At 49.5% G+C, this 11885-nt stretch overlaps 1 protein-coding gene across 1 annotated transcript; it reads right to left on the bottom strand.

Moving 5' to 3' along the window:
- Positions 1-1452: 1452 nt before the first annotated feature.
- On the bottom strand, positions 1453-11850 carry RIBC2 (RIB43A domain with coiled-coils 2). Its single transcript, XM_059081695.2, has 6 exons — positions 11517-11850; positions 10635-10716; positions 7030-7374; positions 5899-6017; positions 4533-4760; positions 1453-2343 (listed from the first exon to the last, which is right to left on the bottom strand). Exons 1-6 carry the CDS (start codon positions 11628-11630, stop codon positions 1930-1932), a joined length of 1302 nt encoding a protein of 433 aa, XP_058937678.2. The 5' UTR covers positions 11631-11850; the 3' UTR covers positions 1453-1929.
- Between the last annotated feature and the right edge of the window lie 35 nt (positions 11851-11885).

Genomic DNA, 11885 nt, shown 5'->3' with positions numbered 1-11885 from the left:
CTTCACCTCCCTACTGGCAAAGTCCAAAGCACAGTTCAAGACTCTGCAGACTGCTAGTCGTTCCCCACTCTGTGTTCTTCCATCTTTTATACCATTGTGGACTTATTGCCTGTCACGTGGTTTGCCAGCAAGGCTCCCCAGCCTCCACCGCAGCGAGGCATGGTCACATGACTAAATTCTGACCAATAGGGTGTGAGCAGAGGTGAAATGTACACTTCCTGAGCCACGGCCTTGCTGCTGTGCTGCGTTCACCCACCCACTTCTTTCCCGTTTTCTCGTGCCTGCTGGGCTGAATGTGATAGGACGGTGGGAGCTGGAACAGCATTCCGGGACCACAGGATGCTAGATGGCAGAGCAATGAGGGAGCACTGACTGCTCAGCTGGGGCTCTGACGAGAGGAGGAAATAAACTGGTGCCTTTTTGGCCACTCGTGTTTTGGGTCTTGTTACCGGGAGCCAGGAGAGAGAAGTGGTTGAGAGCCAGACACCCTGGGTTCAACCCCAGGTCCACCACGTCCCGTCAGCGTGACCTTGGGCAAGACACTTAACGTGTCTATAGCTCAGGCTCTTCACCTGCAGAATGCGAGTCATAAAAATACCCACCCCGGGCTGCTGTGAGAACCAAATTAGTTAATTCCACGTGAAGCGGTTAAAATGATGCCCGTGAGTATTGGCGATTGCACCAGCTGAACCCAGAGTCTAATACGCAGGCTTTCATCCCTGTATCTACAGCACCAGAGCTGCTCTAGAAATAGTCTGAGCTGAGTTGAACGGACACTAATGCTCCTCATAGAAATACAGGAAGGGGTTTAATCAAGTTTTGTCTACGGTGGAAAAATTAAGTTCAACAGTACTTCTGGACCAAAGAGCGCCTTTTTTTTTTTTTTTTTTTTTTTTTTTTAACAGATGCGACTCTTCAAGGTTACTGCCCTTTACAGGTAAACGATTCAGAGGGAAAGAAGGTGCCTTTTCATTATCGACTTCCTGTATTAAATTGTGCGAAATAATCTTCTGTGGGATGATTTGTACAGATTTCCTTCATATATTTTTTCCTGATAATAAAACAAGGAGAAAAAGAAATCAGCAAATGCCTGACTTCCTAAACATTCTACTGTTTTAATTGGTGTGTTGACCCCAGTATACAGAGTGCATTCCAGCCCTATGAGCTAAAGGGGGAGGAAGGGGGCATTTCGTCAGTGCTGATTAGTTTAGGGACCTGCGCACGTGAAATGTGGGGATATCTTAGAATTCCATGATTGTAAAGACATTTGCTCATCCCATTTGATTTCTGTGAGATTCTCTCTTAATTCTCCTTATTTAGGCCCCCAATGATGGACCCACTGATAAACAGACATTGGAAAAAATACTGGTGGATCCCCTCTGAGTTCAAGCCAGAACTTGATGAATAGATAGATAAATAAGTAAATAAATAATGGGGTTTGTTTTTTTTTTTAGTGACAAATTCACCTACTGATCTGCATTTGACATTTTCTGTAGCTGGGACTCTGAACTACTCCTGGGGCCTGTCTGAAATGAAGAAGAGGCTCCAGACTTGTTCTGGGCAGCCCAGGAACCCCTTCCTCTCCCCGGAGAGACCTCCCTGCAGTGGGCAGCTGGCACTGTCCTCCCCCACGTCTGAGCCACGCAGCCTCCTCCCGGAAGCCCACCTGGTGCCCTCCCCTGGAACTCCTGGTGCCCTCCGTGTACTCCATCACCAGCACCCGTGTCCGAGCCTGCTGGGGTCTGCCAGTGCCCAGGTGAGGACCGTCCAAGGAGGGGTGTTTACAGGTCAAGGGCACAGAGGAATCTCAGTCCCTGGTCTGTGTGGGGCCCGATGGTTTCCTAGCACTTAATTTCTGGCTGCTTAGCTCTGAGTCCTTCTTTCCCTTCTCTTTACCAGGAGGCTATGCTATAGCCCCAACCACTGCTGCTACAGGGCCTCTGGTGAAATATACCCCAAGGGTCCTGAGCCCCTTGGGTGGGAAGGATTCAGGGAGGGTGAGCCAGGGGTCCAGGAAAGGACGGTGCCTGCTCTTTGGGCCCTGCACGGCCAGCGCCTACCCCCGCTTTCCCCGAGCCTGATTCCCTTGATGATGCCCCCCTTGACCCTAACCTGATCCCAGCCCCCTCTGCCTGCCCTCCCCACCCGTACCCCCATCTCCCCGCCTGGCACTGACTGCGAAAGCTGCTCCTTGGCCAGGCTGAGGTTGTTGCAGTCCAGGGCTCTGCGCAGGTCACGCTGTTGGCGCTGCTGCTGTCGCTCAAACAGCAAGGCGGCGCGAGCCTGCTGGACCCTCTGCCGGTCCCAGCCCGTGTCTCGCTGGCGCTCTTCTTCCTGGAGCCTCTGGAGAGAGGAGAGGTGACTCACCACCCCCTGCCCCCAGCAGAAGAGCCCCAGGGGATTGTCTCTAGGAGCCGACCTTTCGTTTTACAGACGGAGAAACTTGTCATGTCGGAAATCAGAGGAGACCCCCCCCCCCCCCGCCCACCTGCCATCATGCTGGTGGCCCAGCTGATTCCCCCTCTTGGGAGGCCTTGGCTGGTCTTCTGAGCCTGAAGGGACAGCAGAGTCTCAGTTCCAACAGTGGTTCCCAGCCCAGGGCTCCATAAGCAGGGCCCACGGGTGTCAGGTCCTCTGCATCTGGGATGTGGCACCACCTGGCTGGACACTGGGGTCCTCTGGTCACTTCTAGAAGGTGCTGATGCCCCAGCCCCAGCCCGGACAATGGCTCAGGATCTTGGGGGTGAATCCCTCTGCGCCCTTTACAGCAGAGTACCTTGAAAGTACTGTCTGCACTTGCTGTCTCCTTGCCCTCCTGCCTGTTCTCTCTCCAGCCCATTAGACAGGCTGCAACCCCTCCACCAAAGAGGTGGCTGCCCAGTGCTGGGTCCTGCATCCATTCGGCAGCCCATCAGTGGCCTTTGACCCAGGGCTTCCCAAGCTCCCTCTGAATTCACTGCTTGTGTCCCTCCTACCTCTCTGGCTGCTCCTTCTCAGGCCGCTTTGCTCTTTGTAAACGATGGGGGTGGGAGGGGAGGGTCCCTCTGTCTACACTTACTCCCTTTGTGAGCTCCAGGTTCGCTGCTTTAAATACTGTCAGTGCAGTGATGACTTCCTGCTTATGTCTCCAGCCCAGATCTCATTCTGAGCCCCAGACTCTACATCCAGCTGCTTGCTGGGCTTTACTTGGAAGTTGTGTCAGAAAATATAACTTGTCCACCAGTAGCCGTTTTTCCTTCTTTCTTAATGAAAGAATCACCAGCGCTTCACTGCCTGGAATAAATACTACATTTCTTCTTTATAGTTTGGGGCAACCTAGTGACTGAGTTGTCCAACGAAATGTAAGTGGAAATGTCTTGTGAAACTTCTAGGAAGTGTCCTTAGCGTTCTTCCCCCTTCCTTCTTCCTGCCAGCTGGAATATGCATATGATGACTGGAGCTCAAGCAGCCATCTTGCACTAAGAGATGGCAACCAGGTGCTGAGGATGGCAGAACTTCAGTCAATGGTCGTGGAGCTGCCATACCAGCCCTGGGCTGTTTTCTTAAGGATTTAGTCTACATGCAAGAGATAAAGTTCTATTTTCTTTAAGATGGTGTTATTTGGGATTTTCAGCTGTATCCTAGCAGATATAGATAGCTAAAGAACATTGCACACAACATATCCGAAATTGCGCTCATGATTTCCATTCTCCCATGAACTTCCCTCACGGACTTGTTCCTCCCACCATCTTCCCATCTCTTCATGTGCCAACTCCTTCCTTCTCGTTGCTCAGGCCAGGATGCCTGGAGTAATCCTTAACTCCTCCGTCTCTCATATGCCATGCCAAACCCTTCAACCAATTCTGTTGGCTCTAACTTCCCAATACATCCAGAATCCGACCACTTCTCAGCACCACTGCTGCCAGCGCCCTGGCCTCAGCCAGCACCATCTCTGGCCTCGACCATCAGCCTCCCCAGTGATCTCTCTCCTTCCCGCCTTATCCCCCTAAGTCCACCCTCGACACAGCGGCGGGAGGGATCCTGTTAACTCTGAGATCCTGTCTCTCCTCTGCTCAGAACCCGCCAGAGCTCCCCACTTCGGTCACAAAAAAGGCAAAGTCTTCCCCAGTGGCCTGCCAGGCCCTCAACCCTCTGCCTCTTGGACCCTCTCCCCTCCCTCCACTCCAGCCACCAGACGCCTCCCTTCTCTGAACAGGTCAAGATGACCCTTCCTCAAGGCCTCTGCCCTTGCTCCTCGCTCCGCCTGACCGTCCTTTGCCCAGACGCGTGCAAGGCTGCCTCCCCACCTTCAGCCCTTTGTTCCAGAGCCATTGGTCCCCTGACGACCCGCCTCGCGCCCAGCGATCTCAGCCCCTTCCCCAGCCTCCTCCCCTCCCTCGCGCTTGTCCTCCTCTCACTAGAACACGGACTCCTTGAGGGCAGCTTCTAGGGCCAAGCGTGACAGTGGCTCTAACTGATGCTTGAGAGATGGCAGGGGGCGCAGGGCCCCGTCTGAGGGCTCGGGGGGTGGGGGGGGTGGGGAGGACAGGCACCAGCTTCTCCTGGACTTGCTGTTTCTGAACCAGGCGGATGTGCCCCAGCTGCTCCCGGCTCATGCCCTTCCAGCGGTCGGGGACCACGCGACGGGGCCCGAAGGAGCTGGCTGCCTGCTGGGGGTTCTCCGAGAGCAGGTCCCCACGCAGCAGGTTGGAGATCTCGGCCAGGTTGTCCTCTTGGTCTTGTTTTTTCTCTTGAATTTTCTTTGCCGATGACTTCAAGGCCTGCTCAGGGCAAGATATTAAGGGAGATGCTCTGAGTGACCCCGGTGGGACTGAGGCACCGGCTGGCAAGTCTCACTTGGGGCCCTTGAAGGAAGAATGTGCTGAAGGGCACCGCGGATGCGGGGAGGTGTAGACGCGTCAGGCAGGGATGTAGGGAGGCCCTCAGACCCCCAGCTGCCTGGGAGATGCTGGGTGAGTGGACGGGGCTCAGGGAATCACTACCTGTTGGTCGTGTGCATAACTGCTGCACGTCTTTGTTTGCAGTGATTTGCCAAAGCTGGGAGCTGCCTCCCTATTAGGCTGCCATCTCCCCTCGGCTTGACCTCACCCACCCCAAGACAGGGCTGCGTACCCCTCCGTGTGGTCCTGGTCACCCTTGGACGGCGACGGGCCACAAGGAACAGCCAACCAAGTGATTCACAGCAGTGATGATTTCTAAAAGGTGCTCCCACCGTCTGGCAACCTTAGCCCCAGGACAAATAAATTCCTGGCCAAATCCCTATTCACGTGAGGATGATGGGTGGAGAGACAGGGCCCTGGCTGTGTGACCTGGAGCAAGTCACCTCCCCTCTCTGGGCTGCAGTTACTTCTCCGTAGAGTCAAGAGACAGATTAAGAGACATTTGTCAGTGTTACCAGTTCTCTTTAGTAATGAATGGACAGGGCACTTTTTGAGGTGCCCACCCACAGCAGGTGCTCACAAGGAGGCCAGCTCAACTACGTCACGTAAGCCCACGCTTTGCAGCTGGACAGGCTGGGATTTGAATACTGGACTTGCGGTATTTGGAAGTCCAGTATTTGAATCTGCCAAAGCAAATCAGATTAGTACTTAGGCATCCCAGAGAAAGTCAGTTCCCCACTCTGAACCCGTTTCTTTTGTTGTTGTTGTTGTTGTTGTTGTTTTGTTTTTTTTTGGGGGGGAGACGAGGATAGGATACGAATGAGCCCGTTTCTTTATCAATTAAATTGGGTTAATCATGCCCCTCTGAAAGGGTTGTGGAACACAGTGACTAATAAGAGCAGCTGATTGTCGCAGGGATTGAAAAGAATTGCTATCATTGGTGAGTCAGGGAGGCTGGGGCACACCGGGGAGGTGGCTGTGTGTGTCTTCCCCTCCAGACAGAGCCTGCGGTATACACCTGGTTCTTGTTGAATTCTTTCACAGCTGCACAAACCGCCTTTCTGGTGGTGCTTTCCAGATTCTGTAAATGCTTGGCTGTTTCGTCAAGCTGCAGCCTTGTCTTCAGGTAGAGATCCTCTGAAAGGAAGCAAAACGCAATCAAACCCTGCGTGCCTGCCCGGAGATCCTCCCGAGATGTGCAGAGCACCCTGCGGAGTATCTGTTTCTCATCACGGCCCCATCCAAAGAAAGGGGGTGCATCGGAAGGCTGTGGGAGATTGACATGCGTCAATTCAAGTAAAGCTCTTAGGTGGGTGCCTGGCAGTGTTAGCAATCACCACTGTGGCCTGGTAATGTCTGCTATGGATTGGTAATGTCTGCCGTGGAACCAGGGGAGAGGGGTTTAGAGGGCAGCATAGCAGGAGGTAAGGTCAGACTTGTTGGTCCTTGAAATAAATTTGGTTTTTATTGAGAAAAATGAGAAACTATTGGTTTTGAGCAAAGGATCCAGCTTAACTTTTAACGGGATCATTCTGGCTGCTGGGTTGAGAAAAGACTAGAGAGACAAGGGCAGAAGCAGGGAGACCAGTTAGAGGTTATTGCAATGATCCAGTTGGGAGATGCTGGCTGCTTAGTCCAGAGTGGTAGTGGAGGACATGGTGAAGGTGGTTGGAATTTGGGATGACTTGCTGCTGGACTGCGTGTGGCATTTGAGGGAAAGGAAGGAGTCAAGATGACTTGGGTTTGGGCCTGGGCAACTAGAGGAACAGAGCTCCCATTGATGGAGGTGGACGGTCAGGTTCAGGGAATGATCCGAGTTTCTTACTGGACACGAACTGATATAGGCTGGACCTATGTCTTGCCCACACACTGAGGGCCGGGACCGATGCTGAGTTACCCTGAACTCCAGCATCCCACTGGGGCCCGGACAGAGCACGAGCTCAGAAGGTGTTTCTTGCGTAACGGGTGCGTGGCTGAAGACGTTTAAATCCTGGAACCTGGGTTCTCATGTCTCTTTCTTCGGCCACGTGGCCAAAGTAGCATATTAGTGAGACTTAAAAGACAAAATGAAACAAGAAAAAAAAAAGTGGTGGGGGATTGATTTGTTGAAGAAAGTATTGAGACCCATTTGTCTTTTTTGTTCCATTACCTGCGCATTTTTGGTTGGCGCGGGCAATCTTCCATTCCCTTTGCTGTTGCAAGGACCATTCCCTGTTTTGTTCCTCTTGGAATTTCTTCCTCTGATAGAAGTTGAAATCCTCTCCCATGAATTTCTGCATTCCTGATATTGTATTCCGAGCATCATTATCTGACTGCTGGGCTGGAAGATCTTTCTTAAGGGCTAGGGGGTCAGAGAGGTCAAGTTCACGGTGAGTTTCTGGCTTCTGAAAGCTCTGTTGGAAATCATTGATAGCTTTACAGAGATTTTTCCTATCTCTCCTTTCCCGGTCTTCTGATATGCATGCGATCTTGTCATTTTGCCTCATTTCAGCAGCTAGAAGAAATACAGCATATCCATCAGCTTAAGATTCAGAGGAAAGACATAAATTTGAATCTGAGGCAGGAGATAGATGGGCCCCAAGCTAGGCATTTACAACTGGCCTCCCGTGTACATTTCATGGAGCAGGAAAAAGTGGGCTTCGGGCCAGACACTGACTACTCGTCTCCTGTTTGCATTAGGACATAGGTGGGCTCCAGGTTACATTTAAAATCAGCCTCCTGTTTGCTCTCTGAAATGGAAGCAACAACAGAAGCAAGGTAAATAGCCAGGCTTTGTCTCCTGAGGATGCCTGAAGATAACAGTCATGGCAGGTCAGAGAGGGGCTAACCCTTGTTTGGGTAAAGGATCAAGAGGTCACATATTTCCCATCCTTGGGGCAAGGGAGACATTGCACGTGTGCAGGAAGGCTCCTTGGGCGTCAAAAAGGAGGGGGCACCATCCCATAATGGGTGATGCTAAGGCCGTTCCACAGCTCTGTGGACTGTAACCCATCTTGGAAAAAAGTTGCGCATGCACGCTGGGGAGGGTCCTAGGGCAGGTCACGTGTGGAGAAAGAAACCAGATGATTGGCCAAAGGTAAACAGAGACCCGGAAGAACTGCCCTGTATGAATGACTCCACCACGTCTTTACTGGGCTCCTCTTCATTACGGGGGATGCCCACACCCTTTCTCTCCCCGTGTGCATCTCTGCCCTGCTTCTGTCTTAACTAAGCAAACGGTTTCTCTGTGTGCTCTCCCATTTGTTGTCGTGCTGTGTCTCTAATAATTAGCTTTGTACCTGTTTTTACAGTTTTGCCTCCGTGAGAAATGCATTTTTCACTGGAGGCCAGAGCCAGGGGGTGTGGTGACTAGGATTCCTGGGTTTCATCCAGGCTCCCCAGGTTCGATTCCTGGGCAGGGAATCAAGATCTCGCTTCACGCCACCACTCACTGCTGCCTCTCCAAGATCAAATCCACTTAAAAAATGATTTTTAGTGATTCTAAAAGTAATCCAACCTTCCAAAAAGTTAACACAACCATTAAAGGATTAGTATTCTGAATATTTACAAAGCACCTACAAATCAACTTAAAAACAATAAACAGCCTAACCAAAAAGGGGGCCAAGAAGAGGAAAAGGCAAATCAATATAAAGAAACCTGAATGATCAATAAACTTGTGAAAAGATCATCAACCTTACAAGATGGGAAACATCCAATGAATTGGAGAAACATTTCAAATGCAAATAATAGCAGGTATTAGTAAGGATGTGGGGAAACAAAGATTTCTCGTTTACTGCTCGTGGGAGTGTAACTTGGTACAATTTTATAACTTTGGAAAGCAATTTGCCTACATCCCGTAAAACTGAAAACATGCGTATACTATGACCTATCAATTCCATTTCTAGGTACACCAGGGACATGAACACTGGGACATAATGCAATGCAGGACAGTCATTTACATTGTTTGCAATTATTTTAAAAAACTGGAAAAAATCGAAATCAGCCACCAGTAGAGGAATAAAGAAATTGTGGTTAAAATTCATATGACAAAATATCATAAAGCAATTAAAATGAATATTCTGTATGTAGATCACCTATAAATTCCAAAAATAGATTGTTGAATTTTTAAAATGTTGCAAAAGGATACATTCAATATAACATCATTTATGTAAAATTTTAAAACACACACACAAATTTTATATTGTCATGGATGTACATACCTAATAGTACAAGTACAAAAACATGCATGGGAATGATCACACCTCTGAGAAGGGAAGGAGAGGAAAATGGTAAGGTGGGGGAGAGCTTTAGCTATGTCTGTATAATATTTAATTTTCAAAAAGCATTCTTAAGATATCTAAAGCCAGTTTGGCAAAATGTGCATATCTAGTCTGGTGGTGGGTATGTATATGCCTGTCACGTCGTTTTTGTACGTTTGAATTACTTAACAAAAAAAATTTATTGGGCTTCCCTGGTGGTGCAGTGGTTGAGAGTCCGCCTGACGATGCAGGGGACACGGGTTTGTGCCCCGGTCCGGGAAGATCCCACACGCCGCGGAGCGGCTAGGCCCCTGAGCCATGGCCGCTGAGCCTGTGCATCCGGAGCCTGTGCTCCGCCACGGGAGAGGCCACACAGTGAGAGGCCCGCGTACCGCAAAAAAAAAAAAAAAAAAAAATTTATTGAAGTGCAGTTGACTTGCAATGTTGTGTTAGTGCCTGCTGTACAGCAAAGTGATTCAGTTATACATACATATATTCTTTTTCATATTCTTTCCCATTATGGTTTATCACAGGTTTGAATTACTTTAAGCTAGAATTTTAAAAGGTACAAGGTTTAGAAAATATGAAACAGTATAGAGAAGAAAATCAATTTCACTCATCATGCCATCACTCCAACTTTATCACTGCTGACATTTTGGTATGTTTCCTTTCTGTCTTTTTCTAAGCATATTTTTATGTATTTTAAAACATATATATTTATATATGTATTTAAACTTAATTGATAACCCACTGTATATACAATTTTGTACCCTGCTTTTTTCTATTAAAAAAATCCTTACAGTGCTTTAAAAGAAATTGCTAGACATGATGGGGGAAAAGGAATACTATTTGAGTATTTGATCTAAGAGCCAGAACACTATTATTTGAACCATATCTAGTTCTGAGTCAGCTCAGGGGTATGAGCTCAGGAGTATGTGTTGTCTACTGTAAACAGCTGTCCCCGGTAGAAGGTCTTGAACATTTTGGCAGAAAATGTGTGTGTTTAAAGTTTTTCATACCCAGTTTTTTAAGAAAACAGAGAAAAACATACATTTATCCTCACAATATATTTCCTACAGCTCACATAGAATTCAACAGCTGTTTTTCTTTTCTTTTTTTTTTTTTTTTTTTTTTTTTTTGTGGTACGCGGGCCTCTCACTGTTGTGGCCTCTCCCGTTGCGGAGCACAGGCTCTGGACGCGCAGGCTCGGCGGCCACAGCTCACGGGCCCAGCCGCTCCGCGGCATGTGGGATTTTCCCGGACCGGGGCACGAACCCATGTCCCCTGTATTGGCAGGCGGACTCTCAACCACTGCGCCACAAGGGAAGCCCCTGTTTTTCTTTTAAGTGAGGAAGCATCAGTGCATTAAGTTAACTGAGCTCAAGAAATTGTGAAGTTTTAAAAGGAGGAAGAGCATGAAAATTGCAAGTTTTTACATATGTGAGGAAATAATGTGAACTGGGGTCTAAAGGCACACAGCCCTGAACCGCTAGATGGCCATTCAGGGAATGCTCACCAAAGGTTTCCTGTACAGCTTTTTCAGTTGCTTCTTTTATCTTCTGGTCATAAACCTGAACGTCCCAGGCTTCTTTGTCTCCCTGGGAAAGGAAAACAAAGGGAATTAGAGCCAGATAATTTGATTCAGTTGATAACAATCCTACTGTAAGCCAAATCTTGTCATACCCGGATGCTTTTGCTTATAGCTGGTTCTTCAGCCTGTCTTAAATTTCCCTGGAGCTTCCTTCTCCCCTTCTCAGCCAACAGATCCTCATCCTCAGAACACTGCTTAGGCATCACCTCCTCAGGGGAGTCCTCTCTGATTTCCTCTCCCAGCCCCAGTTGGTGCTCCCTGGCAGCCTTTGCTCGCCTCCCGCACAGCACTGACTCCACTGCATTATAATGTGACCATTTTAATGCCTGCCTCCTCCACTCTGGGCTATGAACTCCGCATGGTCAAGTATTGCCTTGCTCCTCATCTCCTGGGCCCAGCTCAGGCTTGCCACAAAATAGGAACTCCACTGGCATTTGTCAAATCAACGGACTGGAGGGAATTCCTGGCAATGTAGAAAATCCGGCTCAGAGAGAGGAGAATCACGTTCCAGTCTTTGGCCATTAACTCCAGGCAAGCTCTCTCCCCGCTGCAGGACTCAATTTGCCTGTCTGGCAAGGGACAGGGGGCATTATTTGGTCTGTTAAGGTCTCTCCCATCCTCAGCAAAGTCAATACATGGAACACATCTTCCCGGCAAAGCCTGGAGCCGTCTGCAGCTGTGCCTGGATCAAAAGTTTCATTCCAAGGGTTCATCACCTCGTGTTTCCTGCCGCCCGCCTCGCTCGCCCCCAGCCGCTCCTCCACATTCCCTCCTGGGCCCTTTCCCTTCCAGGCCGGAGGGTCTCACCCCAATGATCCTGTTCCTGGCATTGAAGATCCGTTTCTGCCTGCGCAGCTCCGCATATCTCCTTTTGGCTAGGCCGAAGTCCTCCTCCAGGTCCTTGGGCTGCGCTACCTCCATGACTGCGAATCGCCAAGAAATTCTAAGAGGTTTTTAAAACATGCGAGATTAAAAGAAAAGACAACAAATACAAAACAAGCTCAAGCCAAGCGAGGCTGGCTCCCTAGGAGGTTGGGCTGGTGGGATCCGAGCCTGCTCCAGAGGCTCTCAGTCCGGCCTTCTCCCACCCTGCCAGAGGCGAGGAGACCCAGTTTCCTCCGAAATATAAACAGCTCCGGTTGCTAAGAAACAGCGCAGAGCTCGCCCGTGTTCTCG

This window comes from Kogia breviceps, chromosome 12, assembly GCF_026419965.1.
Source record: "Kogia breviceps isolate mKogBre1 chromosome 12, mKogBre1 haplotype 1, whole genome shotgun sequence".
NCBI classification, from domain to species: Eukaryota; Metazoa; Chordata; class Mammalia; order Artiodactyla; family Physeteridae; genus Kogia; species Kogia breviceps.
Note: the sequence above shows the minus strand (reverse complement) of the source record. Positions and strands in the feature narration are given on the sequence as shown.